Source organism: Athene noctua, chromosome 17 (genome assembly GCF_965140245.1).
Source record: "Athene noctua chromosome 17, bAthNoc1.hap1.1, whole genome shotgun sequence".
NCBI classification, from domain to species: Eukaryota; Metazoa; Chordata; class Aves; order Strigiformes; family Strigidae; genus Athene; species Athene noctua.
In genome coordinates, this window is record NC_134053.1 from 11211033 (window position 1) to 11238223 (window position 27191).

The 27191-nt window shown below is 39.8% G+C and overlaps 2 protein-coding genes across 10 annotated transcripts in view; one reads left to right on the forward strand and one right to left on the reverse strand.

Moving 5' to 3' along the window:
• Positions 1-3943, forward strand: part of MED15 (mediator complex subunit 15) — a 30022-nt gene extending 26079 nt beyond the window's left edge. For 6 of the 7 annotated variants that reach the window (XM_074921306.1, XM_074921310.1, XM_074921309.1 and 3 more), the window contains 6 exons: positions 32-95; positions 264-330; positions 736-896; positions 1093-1259; positions 2136-2234; positions 2384-3943. In XM_074921306.1, coding sequence (XP_074777407.1) covers positions 32-95; positions 264-330; positions 736-896; positions 1093-1259; positions 2136-2234; positions 2384-2520 — 695 coding nt within the window. In that variant the 3' untranslated portion in view covers positions 2521-3943. The remainder of the gene's footprint in view (positions 1-31; positions 96-263; positions 331-735; positions 897-1092; positions 1260-2135; positions 2235-2383) is intronic. The other variant, XM_074921308.1, reaches the window with a different exon arrangement.
• Positions 3944-9023: 5080 nt separating this feature from the next.
• SMPD4 (sphingomyelin phosphodiesterase 4) lies at positions 9024-26950 on the reverse strand. Of its 3 annotated transcripts, XM_074921296.1 has the most exons (19): positions 26816-26950; positions 26426-26512; positions 25791-25933; positions 25565-25640; positions 24582-24690; positions 23925-23977; positions 23199-23350; positions 21793-21925; positions 21062-21133; positions 17453-17542; positions 14888-15033; positions 14328-14418; positions 13224-13324; positions 12801-12964; positions 11902-12107; positions 11101-11334; positions 10251-10382; positions 9955-10083; positions 9024-9543 (listed from the first exon to the last, which is right to left on the reverse strand). In XM_074921296.1, exons 1-19 carry the CDS (start codon positions 26852-26854, stop codon positions 9217-9219), a joined length of 2484 nt encoding a protein of 827 aa, XP_074777397.1. In that variant the 5' UTR covers positions 26855-26950; the 3' UTR covers positions 9024-9216. The 3 variants fall into 3 exon arrangements, with proteins under 3 accessions (XP_074777397.1, XP_074777398.1, XP_074777399.1); XM_074921297.1 differs by lacking the exon at positions 17453-17542; XM_074921298.1 differs by lacking the exons at positions 17453-17542; positions 25565-25640; positions 25791-25933.
• Between the last annotated feature and the right edge of the window lie 241 nt (positions 26951-27191).

The window sequence follows — 27191 nt, forward strand, 5'->3', positions numbered from 1 at the left end:
GTCAGTGTTTGTGTCTCTGATGTTATTTCAGATAGAAAGAAGGACCTGAGTAAAATGAAGAGTCTCTTAGATATCCTGACTGATCCTTCAAAACGGTAACTCTTTTTCCTTTGGGCTGGACATCAGGTTCCCCAGCTCTTGCAGAAATTTGTTGTTTAGCATCCAGCCATGTTGGCATTGCAGTTGTCTGTGGGGCTCAGACAGCAAAAACACTTCAGCTGAGGGGACTGCTTTGTGGTGATTAAATTTCTCCTTTTCTGCAGGTGCCCTCTGAAGACACTGCAGAAATGTGAAATTGCTCTGGAGAAGCTGAAAAATGATATGGCTGTGGTACGTAATGCTTTGTGCTAGCGAGAGATAAGCAATTAATTCCAGAAGGTCTTATGATTTGGCAAGATAATATTTTGCATTTCTTCTTGCTTATGCTGTTAAGACTTCAAGTAATGTTGGACAAAATAAGAAAACAGGAAATAATGGGCAAACATTTGCTGCATGTAAGTCACTTGTGTATCTTTGAACTTTCAAGTTCTTGTGCTTTGTGAGTAATTCTATGAACATTTGCAGCTGATTTCAGAACAGACTCCAAAATGAAAGCTGTGGATGACTTTTTTTTTTCCTTAATGTTACTGTATGCAGTTTTGAGAATCCTTTGCAGTTTACTGCTATAGAATTTTGCAGAATCAATAATAGAGATTTCTTTTTTGATGATTAAAAGGGGCTTCTTTTGTGTTTTAGCCTACTCCTCCGCCTCCCCCAGTGCCCCCCACCAAACAGCAGTACTTGTGTCAGCCACTTTTGGATGCTGTTTTGGCCAACATCCGTTCACCAGTCTTCAACCATTCCCTCTACCGTACATTTATGCCAGCTATGACTGCGATCCATGGACCACCGATCACGTATGTATCATTGACCTGCTGTCTGTCTTCATGTTTTTTCCTTAATTTATGATTTGTAGCAACTACTAAAAGAACAGATGGGTTTATGGATGGGTGTGAGTTATAGCTTTCCTTTTTACACCTGTAAAATAATTTACAAATGTGGTGTTGGCATAGTATTTTCACCTAATCTTTTTGTCAACTGTATTTTACATAGGGCCCCAGTTGCTTCCCCTCGAAAACGGAAATATGAAGAGGATGAAAGACAGACCATACCAAATGTCTTACAAGGGGAAGTTGCAAGATTAAATCCTAAATTTCTGGTGAACCTGGACCCTTCCCACTGCAGTAATAATGGCACAGTTCATCTCATATGTAAGCTAGGTAAGCAAGAAGAAATTAAACGTTGAATTCAGAAAGAAGTGCTGAGCTTGACTGTAGAAATTTGGAGATTTTTTTGCTAAATCTTGAATCTTGCCAACCTGTGACTTGTGCATGGAGTCTGTACTTACCAGTTTCGTAGCACTGCTTAATCATGACATTCCACACAGCCTACTTCAGGGTACAGGGTACACATGGAGATTTCATTCACACTGATCCTTTCTTTGCACTCAAGTTGCAACTTAAGAGTCTAGAAAATGACTTGTTGCTAGCAACAGTCTTGATTCCTGATTTGACCTATACTGATATGAGAATTGTTCTGCCTCCAGTAAATAGGGCAGAGCTAGAGAAATGTTAATTTTTGGGAGGGTCTATTTCAATTTGTACTAATGATCACTGACAATGGTGTATGTTCTAGAAAGAAATTCAGATTGCATCTCTTTTTTGTCCCAGATGAATAATCATGAAGCGTTACAGTCCCTTAATTTGTTTTGCTCTTGGATTCCAGTGGGAAAATAGATTCCATCTCCCATTAGTTTTAGAAATCCAAAACTATTTTTTTCCTGTATTATTAGTACATAAGGCATTTAATTTTCAAAAATGAAGTGTCTAACTTAGTGAAGTTCAGCTGATGAACTGATGAGATTGGCAAGGTGCAGAAATGTGTAAGAGATGGAGCTATATTTGCCAGGCTTTTCTTCTAAGAATTTGAGTGTTGTTAAAGTGAGCAATGAGATTGCCTTCCAATAAAAATGGACACGTACAGCTTGGTTTCTCCTTGGGGTTCAGAGGATGGAAAGCAAGCTGAATTGTTCACAAAAAACCCCTCCATCCAGCAAGGACTGCTTTGTTCTGATGGGAAGTGTGTTTGCATTCTAGATGACAAGAATCTTCCAAACGTCCCACCACTACAGCTCAGCGTTCCAGCAGACTATCCAGATCAGAGCCCTCTGTGGATAAAAAACCCTAGACAGTATGGTATGAGGATGCTATTATGACATTTGTTGGGCATGTGTTTGTTGTAATAGTGAGGACACCTAGTATTGCTCTTTTTCAAATTATATTTAAAATGTTATTTGTTTTATTTTTACTATAACTCTGTTTATCTGTTATCTTTTTTTTTCCAGCAGCCAATCCCTTTTTGCAGTCAGTGTATCAGTACATGACTTCAAAACTATTGCAACTTCCAGACAAGCATTCAGTCACAGCACTCTTAAACACCTGGGCACAAAGTATTCGTCAGGCCTGCCTCTCTGCTGCATAACATCTCACTTTCTAACTTGTGAAGCAAGAAAGAAGGTCTTGACAGCTGGCCTCTTCCACATGCCACTGGAAAATCACAAGCATTTTGGAGAGGGTACTTCAGAAGAAAGAAGCCTTATGTTGTTTTGTTTCTAGGTGTCAGGTTCAGTAGAGAACCTGATGTTAGACTTAGCTTTCATGCTTTTTATCTTCTGCCTCTGTGGACTTTTGCCAGCATTTTCAAATATACAAAATGTGTATATATGGTTCTTGAGACTGTATTAGGATGAGTTTTTATTGTCTTCTTAGAGAAGAAATTATTTGTGGACTTCCATCAGGGAGTCTGGTATAAGAGGGAATAGGGAGAGAATGTCCTAATTTGCTTCCGAGTTTGCTCAGTGCCAGTATTCCTTTCATGCTGTATGTTTTGTGACCTGATACTGCCCCAGAAATAAATTAGCTGCGACTAGAATGTGCTTGCAAACTTCTCAGTGGTTGCAGGAATCTTTTTGCCTATTAGCTTTGCCCAGAGATGGCATAAATTTCAGCTTTGTAAGACATCCCTCAAATATGAGAGATAAATCTGGATCATTATACTTGGGGGTGGGGAACCAAATAGAGGAAAAAAACTATTTTCTAGCTTATTTTAAACACTACTTTATAGAAATGGTTTTTGGTTAGCATGGACTACATGTTTCTCGCTCCAGAAGAGTGAGGTGATGAGAAAGAGCTATTAATGTGCACACCAACTACAGGGGTATAAACTCTGTGTGTGTGTGTAAAGGTGTGTGTGGGGGGAAACCCAACAGTATAAAGGCCTAGTAACACAAATCAATCCAGCAGGCTTGTAGCTACATTTCTTCTTTTACTGAGGGTCTCTCTGAGGCACCTGTTTTCCTTTGGGAGTTGATGCAGTTCAGTGAAAATGCATCTATGCTACATCAGTTTGTTTAAAAACAAAAGAACCAACATAGCTCAGGAGTAGAACTGACTAACAACTGAACTGATATTTTGTGCCTTGAGCAATGATAGGCACTCAAGTCAGTTATCAGCTGCCTTATTGTTGGGCACTTCTAATGAAAACACTTGCCATGAGTAACTAATTTAATGCATAGTATGGTTTTATTTTCCCCATGCTTCTAAGTTGCTCACTTTTGTTTTCCTGGTGCAGAAGAATTTGAGATTTCAGATGTTCCTGTTATATTCTGCTCCATCTCCCCATATTGTGCAGCAAACCTTAAAGAGTAGCTGGCTCTCTTACAGTAGTGTCAAGAAATTGCTATGATCTTCGTAAATCTGTGTGGTGTCATCAGTTTTAGGATGTTTTTAAATGTGGGTACTTAGTAAGCACTGACTGAGGCAGCAGAATGCTATCAATATTTTGTACATGAACTAATGCTTTATCTGTTTGTTTCTATTGTAATAAATTTATTATTATTCCTGTGTTGGATGCTAACATTATACTGCTCTTCCCATGTTGATCCGTAGAAACCAGTTCTTTTGTGTCCGTTGGATGATGGTTACTTTGTTCTATGATAAGTGAAAACTCTATGCTTTGAAGGTTAGGGGAGGAAATCATAAATAGCTCTTCATCCCATGCAACAGTGTCTTTACTGTCCTCGTAGTAAATTGGAAGATGTGGTCAAGAGATTAGTGATGGTATCACAAATGAAAGATGTGGTGTTTTAACCAGTACTGTTACATGGCTGATGCTTTCCCTAGGGCAAAAGAACCAGCAGCACCAATAGTTTGTAATACATAATTAAGTCATAACCCAAGAAATGAGGATAGAAGCAGGTGGGGGTTTTAAATACATTGCCAGGGTCTAACACTGAGACATGTATAGCATTTATTTCTTAACAGTTTGGTTAAAACATATCTGGAAATAGATGCTAAACATGCATGTCCCTCAGGTTTGCAGTAACTTTCCTAGTGCAGTTTTCAGAGCTATCACTATAGTACCTTTTGGTTTTCCTTCCAACAAGATGTAATGAGATGTTAGACTAAGGGGGGGGTAGGCATCCTGACATACAGCAACTTCTCAGTTGGGAAATAAATCATTGAAACTGGAAGTGGGTCATGTACCCACAATGTGTCAAATTAGTAGCTGTGTATCAGTATAGCTGCCTGCCTTTTCTCTGTCTGCCTTTTCTGTTGATGGGCAATCTGTCATAAGCTGCTTATAGATCCTGCTAAAATAAAAATGCAAGCTTATTCCCAGATCCTTGGAAAGGTACACCAAAGTGGGAGTAGTACATTAGTAATAATGCTTGGGTACTTTACCAGCTGTTGGGGCATTAAAAGTGAATTCAGAAAATGCCTGTTACGAAAAATTCAGGGCTTCATGACTTTCAGAAATGTACAAATCTATTATGAAAACAGAAATATGCAGGTCTGATTCTTTTCTTGAACAAATGGCATACAAAATTAATTCATAATCTGCTTTTACTTGAAATGAGGTGACAATAGTAATTGAAGAATCTATCATGAAATTTCAGTGTAAATGTTTAAAGCGGTAATAAGGAAATGAGAATAAAGAGTAAGAGTGTTGACTTAAAGCACAGTTCAATGAAGATGGCTTCTTTGAGTAGCCTGAGTTCTCCTCTGCCTCAACAAAGCTATTCACTTGGGTTTGTTTCAGTGGTGGCAAAACTGCCTTTTTTATAACAGGCACTGGTGTGGCAGTCAGACAGCAGAGAGGACTGCAGCAAATCAGTGTTACTGGGATTGCCTGAAACCATCTCTTTTTCAATTGGGAAAGATGTTGGGTTAGGATTACTGCCCTGCTGGTGCACTCAGTGATTGTGTGAAAGACTGTCCTGTCTGGCTGATGAGACTTTAAACGTCAGTGAGAACTTTCCTCCCCAAAGTCTGGTTTTGTATCTTTGCTGTATGAGCTATCCTGATCTTGCCTAGCACGGCCAGGCCATGGGTGCATCAGCAGCTGCTGAGCACAACACGTCCTGCCTTTTGGCTCCCCAGAGATGCTCGCCCTTGCTAGGCTCTTGAGACTGGGTGCCTAAGGGCAGAATGTGGGGAAGACATTCTTGCAGGCACTCTTTTTGGGAATTACTGTGCTAATGAATACATCTTCCTGTTTTGAAGCACCATGCCTTTGTTTTTTGGACTCATCCTTTTCCTAGTATGCTACTGAAAATATTTATGCCTTAATATTAGTGGACTATAGTTCTCTTATAGGGTGTGGTGATGCTTAAATTTAGGAGAGTGTATTTTTCTCCATCTTCCAAAACTATTGATTCCTGCTAGAATGTAATGTTAAAACTGCTCTGACCTGGTTCATTCTCACAAAGGAAAAAGGATTTTCACTTGTAGATAACTTTTTATGGGCCAAATCTGACCATAAAAGGCATGACGTACTAGAGAGCTAATAGAGGTAATAAGGACAGTGTGACCTAATAAAACTGATTTGTCTATCAGTGGACTAAACTAAAAATTCTTTGATTCTATTCTGATAAATGCTACCTTCTAAAGAGGTGTGTATTACAGTATCCCCCCTCTCTGTTTCTCACCTGTATGAGATCTGTGAGGGGTTTTTTTTGAGAATATCATCTCATATGGATGTCATCTTAAAGCACCAGACATTTTGAGAGGTATAAGAAGCAGGGCAGTTCCTGTCATTTGGGTGTTCCATATAAATATCTGAGAAAGTCCTGTGACTGCAGAGCTGATGATGGGAGTACTCTGGAGTGGCAGTTTAAGCCAGTAAGTTTGCAAAGCCAAGGCCCTTGAGTATAAAGTTACTCAAATCAGACTTGCAGCAGGGCAATTACAGCATCACAGCAGGACAATGACTGCTAAGTAGGAAATATCTTCTATGCTTATGTGGAACATAGTGAGATTCAACCCTTGTGCAGCTCTAATGCTCAAGCAAATTGGTGGATTTGTTAGCAAAAACTGGGTATTGCAGTGAAAGTATTACTTTCATGATATTGAACGCTTTAGTTCCTACAGCATGTTTATTTACATTTAGCTTATGAAACCTCATTTCACTTTGATTAGTTCTCTCTCCCGCGTGCCCCACTGTGGCATTTTTAGTGAGCACAAAATGGTTGTCATTTTTCTGATTGAGTTGCCTCTGGAAGCTGATCTGATCAGAATTTCTCTCTGTGCATCTCCTGATGTATTGCCCTATAGAACATACAGCGTTAATTAAAAAGTAGCTCAGAGAATGGAAATTGCAGGAAGGGGTGAGAGTGAACACGGGGACAGAAATATGCAGCTGGGCCTGCGATTTGCCATACTCTGAGGGCAGAAACAAGATGGTGGGGAAATGGAGCCCCTTAGTCCCAGGGAAATAAGGATGTTTTGAAATCACAAAATAGACTGAAACACCTACTTTTTCTTGTTTAGTAGCCTAGGTTGTGCCATTTTGTTAATAAGACGCTTGACTGAGATCACCCTTGATTAGAGATGGTTTGAGGAATGGATTTTTTTGCAGTTGCTAAATGTGTTCCCTCCAGAAACCTGATATACCTTTTACTGAGGAGCTCTCTTCTTAATCAAATGTTTTGACTCCTGTGTTGCCATGGAGGGTAAGTACTGTGATGATAAGCTGGGGATATAACATGAAGGTATCTTAATGTGGAGATGCACATGACTTCATTTAAAAAAAAAAAGTCAATCTTTTATATAGTAGTATCATGGAAGTTGCTAGATAGCATATAGATTTGCTTCTGGAGGAGGGCACTAAATATTCCTACCACAAATTCCACCCCCCAACATTCTCAGCACTGTATTTATTTTCCAGAAGTTCAGATTTTCATATTAGCCAACAGTAGAGCTTGAAAAAAAAACCAAACCAAACCAAACCACCAAAACCCAAAACAGAACCCAAACCAAAAACCAACCAAACAAAAAACTCCACAAAAAGCCATGACCTGGGAGGTGGTAACCTGGAAGGGGACTCCTTTACTCTCCAGAACTTTGAAAAAAAAAAAAAGTAAGAAGAATTTTTGCCTTGTGTGTGTGAACAAAATCCTAATTATAGCTTATGTTGAGTGAAGTGCCTGGCAGCATATCTCACAGCAGCCTGGTGTGAGGAATAAAATGTCTTGCTAAAAATGCTGTACTGCAGCAGGAGGCAGTACAGAAATACCACATTCCTCTTTCCTTTTCCCCTGTGCTTCCAAGTGGTTTCAGTAAAGCCTATGATTTTGTGTGCAGATCTGGCTTGTTAAAATGTAGCTCAAGCTAGTGCTGAGAATATAGTGCATTACACTGCTAGGGACACACCTCCAGCTTTGCCTGGCCTGCTGTTGCTGTTTAGAAGAAACTGCATTTCTACCCTCAGCTACTCCATTTTTCTGTATAAGCTACCACAGTGCTCTTGGTTAAAGTACAGCTCTGAGTTACTGAGTGCAGGTCATCAATGGCCCTGGGCTCAAGATACACTGCAGAAGGTTTTCATGACCTCATGCAGCTCAGTCTTCAGTTGTGAGCAGATGACATGGTAATGGGTGATCTGTCACAGCTCTGAATTTATCCTGGCTGCAGCAACCCCATATTCATTTTGAGTTTAATGAATGAGATTAAGGAATATTTTCCTTAAAGTGGGAAAATATTTTTTATTTTTTTAAAAAATTACTGTCATTTAAGGAGGCACAGAGAGTGATAGTTGCTGCTGAGGAGCAGCTGTTGCTGTCCCCCTCCCCAGGATCACCCTCCGTTCCTCCCGTGGCCCGCCCAGCACTGCACTGCCCAGCGCCTCCACCGTGGGTGTGGGGGCAGCTTCCTCCCCCAGTGGCACAAGCTGGGGCTGAGCTGCGTGGTGTCAAATGCTGCTATCAATGTTAAATGCATGTGTGGGTGCGCTCAGATTTGTTTTAGTAAATGGTTTCTCTCCTGCAACACTGCTGTGCACAGCTGCTTGAGAGGGGAGCTGATGCATTCCTTAAGCACTGATGAAGAAAATAGGATTTCTTGTCCTTTTCATGTCAGGGGAGAGGAAAACAAAGTATTTGTTGAACTTCCAGAGAAGAATGCTCTTATCTACTGGCCAAAACTTCCCCGGTAGAGCTACAGTAAGGTTACAGGGGAAACAGCAGTAACTTCTGTTTTTAAAACCAAGCATTAATACTTGAGCACTGTGGCTCTCAAAGAGATGTAAACACAGGGAGAAGTGGTTTATGGAGGTAGAAGACATAAACCTGCCTAGGTTGGGGAGGGCTCAGACAGGGAAGAGGAGGTTTAAGTCCAGCACTGGGCTATGAGATGCCAGTCTTATGGCCTTGTACCATCTTGTCTTGGTGGGTTTTTTTCCTATCACTGCAACTTCCTTTATAAGTTTCTTGATGCACTGCTCTTTGTTGCCTTAACTGCTCTGCCTGTAAGCATAATGTATTAAGTCCTACAGCTAATTCTTGCTTTAGAACAGTGTAAGAGGCTTCAAATGCAGTTACTGCCAAATCAAGAATATTTCTCATATGGCAAGATTCATTTAAGTATTATAAATACTGATAGCTCATTCTTCCCCCCTCAAAAAAAAAGTCATTCACTAGATTCTATGGGAACACTTTTATAAAAATAAAAGATACATAGATTCTCTCCATTCCACAAGACCACATCATTTTTAATAAAACTTTCATATTAAAAAATATTTTAGAAAGATCTGATATGATAATTCAAACATTTTAGTCATTGAATCCCAGGCTCCTCCTTAAAACATTTATTTTTACAAATGTAAGCTAAGAGAAAGAAGTTAGTGTTCATGTGGCTTCCATCCTTCAGAGAAAAAAGTCATTATTATGGCATAAAGAAAATATGCAATCAGGATAATGAATGTGCAGCCCACTGGCCCAATGTAAAACCAGGATGCCATGAAGTAGATCATCAGCAAAGAAATGAGAGTCCTGTAGCTAGCCAGAAACCTCAGACTGATTTTTGGTCCCCAGTTCTGGCTTGTTCTGTCCTTAACCATGGGAGCATACCTGGTTTTCTGTGCGAGGTGGGGGTTGGTAAGATGATAGCGACAAAGTCGGCCAACAAAGTCTTCCCTGGAGCAAAGCACATCCATCTGATCAGCAAACTGAGGTAAGAAAAGTTTAAACATTAGTATTCTACTGCAACTACTGTCATAAAATAAACGTAACTTACAATTTTTTTCATTTACAGGATGTGGATTATAGGAAATAGAGGCAGGAAAAAATCAAAATGCACTTTTAAATAGTAGAACTACTTTAGCATAGACTTGTATCTGTCATACCTACAGAAAAGATTTGCTTTCCCTGTTTAGAAACATTTATTCTGAATGATACTCCATTGTTCACCAAGCCAAAGAATACATTTTAAATATTATTTATTAATGATTTGTGTAGGAAAAGCAGAACTACAGGTAGAGAACTGATACTACTAGGAAATACCCATCTAGACCACAATAAAGGAGACAGAACAAGAAATTTGCAAAGGAAAGTCTAAAAGGAGGCAGTGCTGTACTTACTCTTTCGTTAAGCACTGAGGATAAACGAAATAGGAGGCGGACAAGAGTGGCATTTTCATAGCTTCGGATGGGCTGAAGCTCAGTATCTCCTTGATACTGCACCTCAAATCTGCGTAGGCCATTTATGATCTACAAACAGGGAAATATACCCTTTATCTTGTAGCTCCCATCTGAAACACCTTTATACAGGCACCTCTCTTAGCCCCATTTAAGTTGCATTTCTCTTGATGCAGAAGGACAACTTGTTTTTTCAAGAACAGTCTACGGTAGTGATAATGGAATCTTTCTTCTCTCACCTGGTACCTGCCCAGGGGTGTAAGAATGAGGCCATCCTCACTTTCAATGCAGTCTGGAAGCTGTTTTTTTCCATTCTCGTCTTGAGCGGTCCCACACTTCATCATCATCTGGGTCAGCTGGGCTTCATTCAGCTACTCAAGAATAACACAGTTCTAAAGCACGTGTTTGATCTACCTCTTTCATTTATTTGATTTCTTCCTTCACAAACTGCTTAGCACTGGAAACCTTTGACAGACAGCACAGATACCGCTTAACAGCACCTCAGCTAGACATTAAAAGCAGATAAAAGTCTCCAGATTTCTTTATCTGTGCTTGTCAAATCTGAGAGGTGTTCTGTTTTATATGTCCCTTGCTCCACAAGAGGTGTCAAATAGCTGTCTTCTAGATCAACTCTGTATGAGGGAGTGTGGCTGACAGAGAAATTAGTGTTCTTTGACGCTTAACCAAAGAAACAGACTACTACCAGTTCATCTATTCATCTATAGCTGCATTTATATGTTGTATTTTTATTGCTCTTTACATTTATAAAATACTGGACTGTTTTAAAATTTAAGCCATGACTTGCCTGTTGTAAACATAAGACAAGTTTGGTATAAACTACACAATCCAAAAGAGTGGTCACTTGAAACATTTCAAGCAGACCTGATATTCAGAAATTCAGAGCATCTAGTTCCATCTATATTGAAAGGGTCAGGTAAAGTCAAGCCTAGAAGACATTCACAACAAAATTTGCTAGCAGGGTCTCTGGATGGTTTTGTGACCCCACAAAGTACAAGAGACACAAATGTACTTTTGAAGAATCCTGACTCGTTTGCACTGCCACAAAGTTCTTAGAAAGCTATTACATACCTTGAAGATCTGGCACAAGTATTCCAGCGCCTTCTCTAAATATTCATCTGTTTTTTTGATGCTGTCTTGCCCAATTTCATCAAGGTCATTGCCTGTGTAGGAACCATTCATTTCAGATGGTGTAAATCTAAACCATGAAAAGAAGGACTGGCTAGCCATTGTCTCTGCAGAGTGGTCTGATATGGATTTTGCTGTCTGCTGTGCCTGACAAATTAACTGAGCCAGTTTTAACACCTAGAACAAAAAAAAAAATATGTGTGGGACAAACATAAGGAACTACTAAGCATCAATACATGGGTAAAACTGTGCCTTGATACTGGTAGTGAGAGCAAATGCAGCAAACTTGCTCTCTTGGCTCATAGAGACTTCTGCTAAGACTGTTAGTTGCATTTCCAATAGTGCAAAGGTAGTTCTTCACTGTGAAGCACTTGAGTGCTTCTTCATTTCTTCAGCTGCTTTTTTTTTTCCCCTCATGCTATTTTTATCTGACTGGCTGATAGGTACTAATCAATACAATGAATCAGCAGTTCACAGTAAGCATGTTTGGGAGGAAATATTCACAATATACTACTCCAAGGCAGCAAGCTGTTAAAATAATTACTTATTTAGCAAATAGCAAGCAGATTTTTGCAGCTATGTTGGATTGAGTCCCCTGAGGTTTTAGGTGTCACCATCAGTAAACTTAACTATACAGTAGTGCAGTAAAGTTGTCCACTCTTAACTTCTCATAATATGGATGCTCAGCACCGAGAAAACACCTGTCAAAGTAAAAAGCCACGTGACAAAAAACCGGTTGCTTACCAAATTTCTGACTTCTGTACCAAACATCTGTTTATACTGGAAGTCCTGTCCTTCCAGGCTGTAAACATGACTCTTCACCTTAAACGAGGCATCTGTAATAGTTGGAGGCCATGATGAGAAGAAGCTCCCACCAAACGGAGGGGTCATAAAAAGTCGGTGTTGACGATGGGGAATAACAAGTTCTGGCTCCAGGAATAACTGTTCTCCTAGAATTGTAGAAGAGTAGTGAAGATTGTTACACAATACTCCTGTTTCTTCCTGAGGAAGGTCTAGCTACAAAGCATCTTAAGTCAGTTGGGCAACTTGCTTTTAGGTAGGCAGGTAGTTCTAGGGGGAAAGAGGCCTTAATTACCTTTCTTTCATTTAATCCTCTTTGCTCACAGCAGAAGATGTCAGAGTGCATTTAAATGCAGACCATACAGACAGCATTTTAAGCTTGTAACTTTTTCAACAAAGGTAGTACAGAACCAGACACTTAAGACACCGATACCTGTCAAATCTTGCCTCTCCCAACTTTTCTGTATCCTGAATATCCTGAAGTGCATACAAGACTAAATGACTGTTTTGCTAAGCACAGATACCTTTAGAGATATAAGTTTTAATCCTGAGCTAAATAATCAAGTGTAAGAAAAACTGACTTTATTGTAAACACCCAATATCATATTCTCTTTTTTAAAGAAAAATTGTGGAATGAAATCTTGATGATAGTGGTTAGAAAGAACTATAGGCATATTAAACCAATACGACAAACATTGGTGAAGACACAGACTTTCGAATGGCAAAACAGCATGCAAAATGGAAGAGTAAGTCTATTCACTGCAGTGCTTCTAAGGTGAGATGTACCTGTTGTAAAGAAAGACTGAAACAGAGCAGCATAAGATGTTAAAATATCCATTTACCTTTCAGGATCATTTCAGCTAGATTGGGCTGAGCAAAGACCTTGGCTACTCGGAACACCATGAGAGCATTTTTTGGACTGACCAAGTCTGTTCGAAGAGCTCTGTTCAGAAATCCTACAAACAACTTGGTATACATGAGTAGGTTTTCTTGAATGAAGGCAGCCCTGTCAAAGTAAGTACAGGATTTGTGAGTACAGCTATTTAAATAATTGTCACCAAATGAGTCATTAAGGGAACGTGTTACACTGTCTCTGGAAAAATGGTCTATTTCCACTGAGACAGAATACTCCTCTCAGAACAAAAGCTTGTGTTGTAACAAATAATCTCAAATCTTCTATGGAAAGCTGAAATTCTGCTGTTTTATCAAGATCTGCATAAACTTCAGGCTTTGTTCAGATTACTCATAGTTGCTTTCCTCCTTACCATTTCTCTGACACACTGCGAGGCAAGGGCTCTGCACTTTGAGGTGGCTTTTCTGGAGCATACCTCCAAGGCTGCAAGTAACTTAACCACATCTCAAGAACCTAAGCAAAACCACACAAAGAAAAACACAGGAGTATCAGTATTTTTTGGAAAGGAAGACAGAAAGGGGTTGTTTTTTCTTTCTTTTAAACCTAGTGAATATTATCTTAATGACACCCAAAAGTTTTTAGGAATAAAGCTCTCTAGTAATCTGAGTATCTTTGAAAAAGAACTGAAAACACTAAGTACATGTGCGTTAGGACTAATCTGGATTTTCTGTAATACCCAAATGAGATGGCACTCAAACTGCTTCTACAAAAAAATACAACTTAGTTGTTGGCTACACTTAAGATGCGTTTAACAGCTCTGATAGTGTTCATCGAATCCCTACTGAAGTAAGTAAACAAGATACTACATTAATAGAATTTCAGCTCTTGTCTTCTGCATAGACATACCCACCACCCTGAGGAAACACAGCGGAGTACTGATTGCACTGAAGCCAAGACTAGGTTTGCCATGGCCTCTGTAAACATTTCTTTGGACATTCTGCCTTACACATGTACCTCAGACACTGCAATATAGCTAACTATAGGTCTAGTGAGCAAGTAGCCATGCTAGACTTCCTACATTTTTAAACTCCTACATTAATTACCAAGAGTCACTGTCAGATGTATCTTTCCCTGCTTGCAGGAGGTAATATTTGCAGTATCTTGCTATCATAAATTAATATCATATTACTTTTGTTTATAACCTATCATATTAGATAAGATATTAAGAAATTTGGACCTATAAGAATGTATCTGTTTTGAGTAACACGTACTTTTTTCAATCAACAGCCATTTTCAGTGTCAGAAAAATCAGCCAACAACCTGTAGTAATTCTCACCAAGTTCTATTCAACTTCCTTCTTATGTCTAATTAGTACTCTAACGTTAAATGTACACATTATATAAAGAATTTCTCTAGGAAAAAAAAAGATTTAAAGACCAAGAAATAGCTGCTAAACAGCAATAACTAATGACTAGTTCTGTTGAGTACAGACTTAGAAAGAGAAGTGGGTACATACTGCTCTGAAAGAGGCATCCAGAGGCCAGTGGCCAAAACAGTGTTGCAGAAAGATATAAAGTTTCTCCTGGACAAATCGAGGAATAACAACCCTGCAAACAGATTCAAAAAACAGTTACATGGATAAATCAGCAACAAATTTTAAAATCAAAAAACCCCTACCCAATCAACCAACAACCAAACACACTTCTACAAACACAAATACAGAAAGGACTGACCCAAACTTGCTCTTTCTTAACTGAAGCTACTTCTGGCCATTGAATTTCAACTCAAATACATAAATATAAAATTCTCCACTAACCTTAGCCAGAATTCTCTGGTAGCATTTTCTTTTCTCTGACTTGCACCAAGATATAGACTACTGTAATTGCAAAACATCCCCCCTCCTGAAGCTTCCCCCACATCTAGTGGATGTGAGAAACAATCCATTACCTCTCGTGCTTTTAATAATGTACTTCTGTATTTAGCTATCAAAACAACCTAATTCAACCTCTCAGTGAAAGTGGAGTTTTTCAGGGAGAAGGTCTAGATGTTTCAGAAATAAGCTGCTCCTGTACTTACCTTTTAAACTCCTCTAGTGGGCTGGCTGTGTGGGAGTGGGCTGAAGGGGAGAGAGGCTCTGGTTTCAGACTGTTGCTGAAAGCATGCAGATGTTTCACAAGCAGCCTTACCACTAGCACGTGCTCTTCAGTGGGCTTAAATGACTCCTAGATTCAAAGCAAAAGACAGGAAGATAATGAGTATCATATGTTAAATGTCTGGGAGATAATTCAGGAAAACTATATTCTCAGATTAGATCGAAATACAAGAAATGCTCTCTTTCTTCTAGGTTCTTCACCATATCTTGGTGCCACCTGGTTTTAGATAGACTGGCTCCCAGGACAAGTTGCATCAATCTTCTGCCACCAGTTCACTAAGAAACAGGAGCATATTTTTGATAATGTGATTGTAAGAAAAAGTATCTACAGTACTCTAACACACTGAATTTCAGGCTATCATTAAAGAACAGAATAACTTGTAGATTTCTACTTACCCCTTTCTGAAAAAAGAATATTCAGCCTTTCATTATGGTTATAAGTTCATTGCTGTGGACAGCAGAACAGATCCTTTGTTTATGCTCTTGGCTGGCTTTACTGAGTTCTCCTTCCTATGCTGGTACTCATCTGCCTTATAAGAAAGAATAATCCTAGAAAGAGTTACGGTAAGAATAAGAACTGCTTCAAGTCCTGTATGATCCTGTTGCTTCTAGCATCATTATGGGTGGGAGTAGCACAAAGAGTGATGGTGAGCCACAGTAATGTTACTAACAGAACGAGTGAGTGTATGATATAGCAGGGAGATGAAGTGAAAAAGAGCTAGTTCTCCTGGGTGTCCAGCACCAGAGCTGGTCTGCTGCAGAATCTGGGGACAAAGCACCAAACAATCTCAGTCCATTGCTGAAGGCAGATTTTAGAATTTGTATTCTAAGTTTCTCATGTTTCTCAAAAGCTGAGAAGAATGTAAGTGAAACAAAAGATAGAGCTGCAAGTATAATGAAAGATGCTGGAAGAGTGTATTAGGCAATAGCTGCAAGATGTTTCCAGGAAGCCAAATGCAGCCACGCTGAGGTAAGACACTGAGTATGACTCTAGGGGACTGGCAGACATTTTTATACAAAAAGCTTTCACTTCTTAAATCCATTCAGCAGTATTTCCAGTGCAGGGGGCAGGGACAAGGGGGTGTGTGTGTCCTTTCTCTGCAATGCCTGAGGCAAAGCAGATGGGGTTTTATAATCTCTTAAGGTTTTTACTACACTGTAAAATTAACTTCAGGAAAAGATTCAAGGAATGATAATAGATACGTAGTACAGCCAGATCAGAGACTCTTCTAAGAGAGAAGATAACCTGTTACCAGTTCTAATGAAGGCTGGTCTTGTGTTCTTGATAGCTCCTGGTAAGTCAGCGTGTTTTTCACAGTTGTGAGGAGAGTTTATATAAGAGGGTAGAACTCTGAGAAGTTACTTGGTCCTAGGAGTTCAGATCAGGATTTCCAAAAGCAAGTAGAAAGGTTGAGCACTTTGCTATAGGCCTTGAATGGGTGTAATAAAGTTCTAGGCTCCCCTTGAAGGTACCATTTGAATTTACAAAACCACCAGTACCACTATTTCAATACATCATTCCAGGTGATGCTAGTAGTTTTTACACTCAGCAATTCTTACAATTCCTTTTAGCCTGGGTCAGCACCATTACAAAAACATTATTGGTTTAAAAACTATTTTTCCTCACAAGTGTTTTCATTGTCAAACCTTAGCTTACAGGATAGATGTATGCCATTCTCTTCTTAACATAATTACATAAACATAATAGTAAAAAATATTTAAAGACAAATAGTAGTTCCTGTTTTCCTTTCTAAGCAGTACCTTGAGATATCATAGCACTCTATTAAAAAAATAAAGGATTAAAATAGCAGGGAAATTCCATGTAGTGCTAAAGAGCTTTATAGTACATATGCTCAGCCCTCCCCTTTCCCAAAATGAAGACCCAATGAATAAAGGGCTGAAGTAGGAAAAGAGGAATCAGCAATCTGTTCCAACAGGAATGTTTCTGCATGCACATTTCCTGAACAATCTGCAAATGTACCACTCGTGTGCTTTGAAAAAAAGTCAAGTTCAGATTGCCACTACAGATTTTGTGTTATCCAATGACACTTCACTGGCTAAAAATCCCTACCTTGCCTTAATTTTAGGTGACAGTCATGCAAATTCTGATCTTCTCTTCCATGCAAAGTTTGCTTAAATGACTATCGTATGAGGGGAAGAAATCTGCCACTGGTGGAGCCAGTTTTATTGTCAAGAAAATGTCAGCATAGCTGATAAGCCTCTTTCTAGAAGGCATTACAAGAATGCATCTCTAAAAATAAAGTTCCAAATTAGTCCTTGTAATATGCTAGATTTTAACTATTTTCTCTATGGTAATAGCTCTCAGTATCCGCTTTCATTGAAAATGTAGTAAATCTCAGTGTTCTCAATCAAGATGTAAAACCACACCTTAGGAAAAAGCTGCTGTACAGCTAGCACCACTACACTTTGCAGATTATATGATGGAACAAGATTTTTAAAAAGGAAACAAAATGAAAAGATGATAATACTTGGTATGCGTGGAGGGCCTGGTAGCTGGATTGGGCAGGACTACCGTGGTGTTTACTGGAGATACTGAGTCGGTAGTGGAGAACCTCCAGCTGAGACAACAGAAACAAAAAGGAAGGGGGGGAGGGAAAAAAGGAGAGAAGAGAGCAAGAGAAAAAAAAAGTGAGAATGAGCCCAAGGAAGAAGGGTGGGGGGGTGGGAAATGAACATCACAAATACAGTCAGGGACAACATATCACAATAACAACTGCAGCCACAGTATCCTCTTCTTTCTAGTCATCAGTAGATTGATTGCACAGTATTTCAGACCCTTTTATCAACTGGGAGCAGGTGTCAAAAAAAGTATGGCTCTAAGTGGCTGTGGCTGTTCTCTTTGCTACCCTCAGAGCAAGTACTAGTAGGGGATATGGAGCTTTTGCCAAATAAACTCACCATTTCAGAAGTTAACTGAACTGCAGCAACAAGGATTTACAACTGTTATGGTGTTTTGTTAAATAATGAAGTATTCAATATTTAAAATGCAATTTTTTAAAATATTATTCTGAAAACTTTGTCATTTCTTCTTGTGCTGCTGGAGAAGCAGGGTTTGTACACTGGGAAGAAACTCAAATTGGTACTTTCTTCTTCCCAAGGAACAGGAAGAAAAAAAGTATGGCTTTTCATAATCACTGTGAGCCCGTCCATTAAGTTTCCAGTTTGGAAATATCCTCTGTCTTCTCTGTCTACTTAAAGGCTGTTTAGGAAGGATGCAGGTCTTGTGAATTTTTTCAAAAGAGAAAATTACTTTTATAATTAGGAAAACATTACATGTATAAAAAGGCAAAAGACATACCTAACATACAGTGTTATATGCTGATGCAAAAGGCATCTTGCCTTAACACTGAAATCTCTGCAGCCTCAGCCAGATCCCTTCTTGGATGAATAAAGAGTATTTTTTGATGGTGTGATGGTGAAGAGGATACTGTAGCAACAGTGACACAGATGTATGAAATTCATGAAAAAACATAAAACGAAAAATGTGCACTATACAGATCCCAATGACTACTGTCAGGCATCTAAACTAACTCTCCAGATCACACCTCTGCTGCCTTTAACAGCCCTTACCCAATCTCCTCTAGTGCCAGTTTGGTATCTTTTGGTTTTACACTCTTAGAGAGGTAAGATTGTTAGTGCAAGCTCCCCAACAGCTCAAACACATCGTCTGCTTCATAATCGACTCCCCTGCCACAGGAATCGGCAAGAGCCTGTAGTCTAATGGGTGTTTCACATGCAGTGCTGGGGTCTGTGGCACCTGGCATTGGAAGGTCAGGAAGCATAAAGTAAAGTTTTATCAAACAACTTCTTTTTAAGGGTTCATTGTTATTATAGCAGAAGGGAATAGGAAAAGAGATGCTGCACACTTGGGCTCCAGGTCATCCAAGGAGAAAAAGCAAATAGACAATGTAAAAGAATGGGAAAATAGTTAAAATAAGGGGGAAAACAATGAAACTCAGCATAGCATATAGTGTCAACCTCTGGTTCACAACAGACCCAGAAAGAATTCAAAGCAGTAAAGCAGAAAAGAAGTACATCCTCTCAAAATAAATTATTTACTATTCATTCCCATTCCACTGTCTTCTACTTGTAGAGAAGTCTGTGATGACATTAACAAGGTTTAAGGAAAATCTATCATTCCTTGAGGCACTTCACAGAAAAGTTACATATCTGGGATCTGGCTTGGACCATCAAAGCTAACAAGTCTGGCTGATGGACAAAGCAAGTTCTGTGGACCCTCATCCTACCTTCCAATACAGGTATGCAGCCATTTCAAGTCACTGATGGTCAAACAGGTCTTGATCCAGGAATGAATGGTCACTAATTACCCCTCCTTCCACACACACAGAAGGCTAAATGGAATCAAGTGGGCCTGCCTAATTATTAATAATTTTAAGAATAATGTTTAGGCTGATCTTGGGTTTCCAGTCAAGCCCTTTAACCCTTATGTTAAAACGGAACTTGCATTTCTGTATATTCTACTTCCTCATTTGAGGAACTATGAAGCAGACTATTCTCCTTCAGCCCACCCCAAGACCAGTCTACAAAGCTGAGTTTAAGCATCATAGGCTTATGAACAGTCCTGTTCCCAACTGATCTGAAACCTTGCCACAGTCCTGTGGGAGGGATCCTTCATCCGTTTATGGATGTCATAGGGAATTCCAGTCCCCTATACAGGTGTCCTAATCCTCAAAGACTTTTTTACATGCCTATGATTACTTCCCATCAAAGATGAAACTACACTACCACCCGGGAGTTATAAGCTCAAGTTGTGGCTCAACACAGCTTGTAGAGGACCCTGAAATGATGATTTCAGAGAACTTTAAGCTCTACCTAGGCACTACTCCAACTTAACATTGATAGTCATTGTCTATAACTGCTGCTCCCTAGTGTTAGAAGAGAGCATCTGAAATACAGAGGGTGAACAGAGGAGAGAAGTTTAAAGCAATCATTATTTCTGGCCTAATCACAGCGCTTGATGCACAGAGACTGGACAGACAGACAGACCAAAGGTACTTCAAGCAAAGCCTTTCCATCACAGGTGCACAGCCATGCTGCTAGGAGTCCCAAGTGGAGACTTTGCAACATTAGTGAGTTTGCATTTTGACCTTAAGAACAAAAAACAAAACCCATCACACTTCAGCTCTCCAATGTTTTTCTCTAGCAAAACACAAATATGTTTGTTATTTTATAGCCTGTGGAGTGAAGAATTAGAATTTCTCAATTAACCCTCATATTGCTCTTTCACACAGGAACAAATCCTGAGTAGCTCTTTGTATTTCCCTCCCTTTCTATGAAAGTCCCACTGTGACCCAGAGGGAATTCAGAGGATCAACATTTTCTCCTTCAAATTCCCTTTACATTTTTAACGCCTTTGATCTTAGTCTCCCCAACACTTACTTAGTTTTTACATGCAGTAGTTTGTTAATGAACAGGCCACCACAAACTGCTTAGAACAGTGAACAAAAACATCTGAGCAAGAGCTTGTAAGATATTCTGAACTCTGCAGCTACAGAACTGCTTCTCACACCATTATGGTGAAAAGCATATTTTGGTATATGAAACAACAGAAATTACTTATTCACTTAACTCTGAAGGACAGTTCAGCAAGATTTCCTTTTTTTATTTGGATTTATGCTAAAAGACAGTTACAGATCTTAGAAATTACTAATTGGTATTTCAGTAACAGTTGCTATCACTGCTGAAATCAATTTTATCTATTTTTAGCAGCCATGTCGCCCCAGCGGGACTTAGCACTATGGTTTTATAGTGGCATCTTCCCTGTCATCAGTAGTTTGATTACTGGTGTTCAGATTGTTGTGACCATCCCACAAACTCATCTTTTACAAAAAACAAAACAAAAACAACACAACTTCCGCAATGAAGGCAAATCTGGATGACACACTTATTCACAACATTCTTCATAACTGGATTAGCAATTCTGACACACTCATGTAGAGACTTTGGCACGTTATTTCTATCCTTTAGACCAATATACCAAAATTTCTCCACAGATTTACCCCAAGATAAGAGGTCAACTGTCAGATGACGCTCATGAATGAAGTACAAACTATTACCTTGACATGAGGGGACTGCATTTTCTGATACATTTCCAGTGAATAATGATGAAGCCACATTTCAACAAAGATCTGCAAAACAAATATTTTCTCAGCTAGGAAAGAAAAATAATCCAGGACTTGTCAGTCACAAGCTAGGTATAGGGAACATCATGGTATATCATTTGAATACTAAACTGTACTTGTAAACAGACTGGCACCCATTCAGAGATGTTTCAGGTTATCATCATGTCAATTCCAATGACTGAGCTGGCATACTGTTAGCACTTGCTAAGCATTAATAATTCAGATCAGCAACATGGTAGGTACTTGTTTCAGAACAACTGTTAAGTCCAGATTCCCCTTTCCTTTCCCTTGATGGTGAACGGAAGCAATTTCTCTGTGATTAACCTTTGCTTAGAGCACAGAATTTATGTAAGATTCAAGGGGAAAAAAAAAAGGAAAAAAGAAAATCACGTTTAGAAACTTTTCTGGAAAAAAATACTCAAATGTTTGAGATCAGTTGCTACATAAGCCGCCTAAAAAAAAGATACTAAGTGTCTTTCTAAATTACAACTTAACAGTTACACAGTGGTTCTTTGTTTCACTAACTGTACTGCTCAATTCCAAAAAGATGCTAAAGCAAAATGGCGTAACTGTTTAAAATGGCATCTCTGGTTTAAAAAAGAAGAGATTCCTCAGTTAGCAGCAAGAAATGTTGCAAGGTGTTTTCTTCCTTAAATCCAACTTACCTGAAGCAGTGTTTCTGATCTCCAGATCTCCTGGGAAGCTGGGTCAGCATTCACAGAAGGCTGATGGGCAACGTGCCGTTTCAGCAAGCTGGTGTGATGCATGCCGTAGGAAGTGAAAGGCACTGCTGGAGACCTTTAAAAACAAATGAAAGGACATACTGAAGTCAGAAAGCCTCAGTACAAGGAAACAGATCGTTGCTTTTCATCATCAGTTTATAAGCTGCAAAATAGTCTTTAAGTAAAACTGCATAGTTGATTATATACAGTTCAAACTTCTGTGATGCGTTATAATTACTAGTCACTTGAACTGTAAACAAACATCACTATTCATATTGCACTGAACCAGCTTTACAAAGACCTGATGTTAAGCTCAGTAACACATGGTGATTTTTCACTTTCTCCTTCGGTTTGTTTTCTTTCACTCTGCCTTCCATATTCATAATTCACCTGATCTGTATTTTACCAGGTATATGCTAAGGCTCAACAGACCATGGAAATTAATATTTGAAATGTATTTAAAATGCAGTTATCTAAAATATAATGGCTATTTGTTTCTACATTTGTATAAAACTGCTAAAATTGGTAACATTTTATAAATTCGAGCAGCAAACCCAATTTTGAACACATGAACTTACACACACGTAGCCATTACAAAGAACAAAAGACTGGGTGCTTGTATTGGAGAATTCTCACTTCACCTTTGTGAGTTTGTTTTTATGCCATTATCAAACAGACATATAGAACTTCAGTGAGTGGCAATAATCTTTCATCCTCTTCCTTCCAGTTGTGGCTAAATAGCTTGATCTATTACCATGCAAAAAATCACTTGAAAGGCAGTCACTTATAGGATCTGATTACTAATATGTGTCTTGGTTTTTTATATCAGGAAGTTATAAACGAAGAAACCCAATTTCAAAGAACCACAAAATAGGTAATGAGAGCATTAAACATTTAAGGATGGCAACCTCAGAACTGCAAGAAAATGACCAACTGCCAAGTTGGCTGGCTTTATAACAGCATCAACAAAAGACGCAAGTTTCCTCGTGACAGTGGTTATCACATACCATATGTATCTGAAGACAGTAAAAACTATTATCAAGTACAGTCATGTCTGTCCTACTCCAGTTGCAGGGCACAAAACACAACTGGAGTTGTAGAACTGATGAATTTTTGCTGCCTGTACATGCCTTTTCTGCTCAAATAATAGCTACCTTTCAGACTTTCAAATGAACCATTTGTGGTAAAATTAAGTGAATATAAATCTATTCATTTTTTGCAATTATACAGTAAGTACATACAGATCATAAAGAGCAAAGGTGTTTTCTACTTGTTAGAGATTTTGTTCCACCAAGCTGTATTTTGTAAGCACTGTTCCTGCAATTTGTCTCTGGCAGTGCAGTCCTTACCTGGGAGTCGGGGAAGGGATGGCTCCCCCAGGATTTGAAGAAGGTGGAGGAAGGACACTTCCTTCTGTGGGTAAGAAACACTTCAGGTATGTGTCCACCAAGGTGAAATAAGCACTGTTGGAAGGGCTGATGTGGTGGGTGATGGGTGAGTTCTGAAACAGATGCACAGGATATACCTGGAGTTATATACTGTCACTTTAAGCCACTGCTAGGGAGTGTCTGCTACACAGCTGAACCCATTTAGTATAAATAAGAAGTAGTCCAGTGGTTTTAAGGAGTGACTTGACAACAAAGACACTTTGCAGCAAAGGTAAACTAACTAACTGTAAGAGAACTGTTGCTGTAGTAGTGAATGTAGCCAAGTAGAGTGTAATGTTAGATAGCACAGGTAACAACAGGAAGAGGAACCAGATAACCAGACACCATAGAACAAAGCCGTGGTTATGACTGTATATAAAGAGTGTTATTGGGTAGAGGAGTAGGGAACCCATTTGGAATCCACTGCCTGCTCTGTGTTGGCATGTTGTTGGACAGACTGCTCACTGGTATATCTAAGATGGGTATTTTGTTTATTATCCAGTCTTACATCATCAACCAAAGTGGTAACAAATTCTGAAAGTACAGGTAAAATTGCTGCTGATTTAGCTGGACAGCATCTCAGCAGGCTCTTAAAGCATTGCGAAGAAAGAATATTATTTCAAGGGAAAAATTGTGAAACGTACTTACCTTCTGTGTAATCAAACTAATTGCAAAGTAAAACATGTAATATTCAAATGGATCTGGAAGATCACAGTCAAGGATCAGAAAATAAAACCAGGTACAACTTTAGATATCTGAGGATGCTGACTAGACATTAAATTTTTATTTTATCAATGCTAAATTAACTTGCTAGAGCTTAACAGCAAATTCAGCTTTACCTTCTTGCTTTCCAGCTGACTCAAACATTAGTAATGGAGGTCTTCTCTATGTGACAAGGTGTGTTTGCATTACTCTTAGCACATGTGACTATCTCAAACTGAAACCAGTGCAGCAGAATCTAGTCTGCTTCCAACTAGTACGCTAGCTGCGAAGTTAACATGCCCTTTTTCTATCATATTACATAAACTATGAGTAGTTACGAAAACAAAAATTGTGAAATACAGGCTCTACTGAAATCACTGGGAATTTTGTTGACTGAATAAGGCCAGAAATTCCCCCACAAGGGTTTATAAGAAGAGGCCAAATTTATCTTTCACTGGAATTTAAACATTTCTAATCAGACCAAACTCTTTGGCACAACTGTGATTTATCATAGACACGTAATAAATATACAGCAGAAATGCTTGTAATCTCTCAGTTTTAGATATTTAAAAGGAATTAAGTATCGAACTGTTAAAAGGATACTAAGAGCTAAGTTCAAACCTAAACCACCGGATGAAGGAAACTGGACTTTGTTGTGGTATAAAGAGCATTCTGGTAGGACTTGCTCTTGTATTGAAGCCTTCACGGGGCCCTGAAAGACAGAGTAATGAAATATTAGTTTGGCTGCTCAGCACAATTGCAGAGTATGTTTTCAGACAGTGAAGTCCTGCTGCATACCAGCATTCTGGGACAGTATCTACATTCAACTCAGTGGGATTTTACTGCATTACACTAGTTCCTTGTGCATATACATATTTTTAGATAACTGCCAACTTGCTCATTGAAAATGAGTATTCAGTATAATTAAAAGAACCTTCACCAAGACTTTTCCGGTTGGAGTGGGAGAAGACAACTAGTGTTTGCCTGATGGCTGATAGTTTTGTTAAGGCAACTGAGCCATGGACCAGCAACTACTATAAACTTAAATGATGTTTCCTCTTGTTAAAGACTATAGCACCATCTGAATCAATTTCTAGGTAGCAGGCAGCTGGTAGCAATGGAAGAAACAGTGAAACAACTCTGCAGATAAACATTTTTTGTTTGAAATGTCATACTTCATATGCAGGATAGCAGTTAAGTCTTCAAACACGTGGGCACACAACACAGCCAGGGAAGGCACTGCTGTGTGATGAGCTTGGAATACTATTTTCAATCCTGCAATTACTGTTTAACCAAGGTAAAGCACACAACTTGCTCTGGGGACAGGGTAAGAATCACAGTGCAGTTTTCATGGCTGGACAGCACAATTATCCAACGACTGACAACAACCACACCACCTCCTACAAAGTTAATATCTGGAAACTCTCCTCCTCTAGCAACTGTTTAAAGAAAAAGGTATGCTCTAAACCTGGAGCACTGAGGCTATACCTTGGCCTGTACTGAACCATACATATAAAATGCGTGCAGAGTTCCAGTAGCTGCAACAACAAATATATTGCTTTCTTACAAATTTTTCAGTTACTCACTGGAAGAGATGAGACTGGAAAATCATATCTGTACTCCTCTGCTTGGAGCTTGTAAACCAGCTTCATCATTGGGCCACTGCAAACAAGCATCAGAAAGAAAATCCATGGTAAGTACCCTCTCCTGTCTCACTTTTGTGAGCTTACGTTTGCACAATGAAAGAAGGTCAAACACTGGTTATTTGTTCACCATATGTTTTTTAATCTGTGCTGAAATGATTCAGTTTACCTGGGATCCAGGAAAGCCAAAGCAACAGAATATTCAGTAGGATTTGTTCTTCCTTGCAAACAGCGAAGATTCCAGCCTACAATGATGCCATCCAGGCTACCAAAAATGCTCTCCACCAGCCATGGGAAGATGCCATGTAGTTCCTTTAGGGGAAACAGACACAAATAGTTAATATGTACAATTCCTCACTTGGACAACCTCTACTGCACACACTAGAATGCACAACGATACTGTCTGCCAGCTATTTATAACTGTTTCCAGATTATCACTGGGCAGAGCTTCCATTCGGAAGAATGTGTTATAGAACTGCAATTACAGGAAACCTGTCCTGATTTCTGAATTTAGTAGAGTTCCTACTAAAGTCACAACAATACTCATGAACGTCACGTGCAAAAATTTGTCGCATTTTAAGAATTAGTTTACCTTATAAACTGAGGCCAAAAGCTATTAATAAAGTGCAGTCAACTGAAATAAACTTTTAACGACTAGAAAAGGTTTATAACTCTTGGGAAATACTGCGTTCCCACTGCTTCACCTGGGTCCTCAAAACTCTTGATAAGAGAAATAGGAACGAAAAAATGAGTAATATGAAAAAAGCAAATTCCCCTGAAGCATGGTGGGCAGCGACTGCTCACCTTGGCAGGAAACTCCTCAATCACCGTCTCGAGATCGTGGCACCTCTGAACAAACGGTTTGTTTACACAATCTGCCTTCAAAGTGGCCTGTTACAAATCATAAGGAATATCAGATCACCATTGTCAAAGAGGACAATATTTATCAGTTATGACGTAAAAATCCTCTAATTACGCCGCTCTTCCGGTACAGCATTTCTGTTGATACGGCTGAAGCTACCCCGACCAACCTGGTAACCTCACAGGTACGTAACAAAGCCGACAGTTAGCCAGAAACCTCAAGCCCAACCGAAACGCGACGGCCCTTGCCGCTTCCCGCCCGGCTCGGCTCGGTTCGGCCCCTCGGCTCGGCGCGGCGCCTCCCCCGGTGCCCGCCCGCCGCTCCCCACCCACCAGCAGGAAGCTGGGCTGCTGCAGGTGCGGGCCGGCCATGCCGCCTCTCCCCGCGACCGGCGGGCCGCGCTGCAGGAAGAGGAGCGGGAACGCCGTTAACGCTCCCCACGGCACGGCGGCACCGACTCCGCGCTGGGCGCCGGCGCAGCCGTTCTGCGTCACCACGCTCCCCGGCGCGCCGCGGTGACGACACCCCCCGCGGCCACCGCGCCTCGCGGAGCGGCGCGTGCCGCTGTTGCCATGGTGACGGGCCCGGGGCGGTTCCCTTCCAACATGGCGGGCCGAGGCGCTTCGGCCCCTTCCGAGAACCCACGTGGGGGGCTCCGGGAGTTTCTTTGGCGGACGTATCTGGAGAGCTGTTAAAAATCAACGGTGT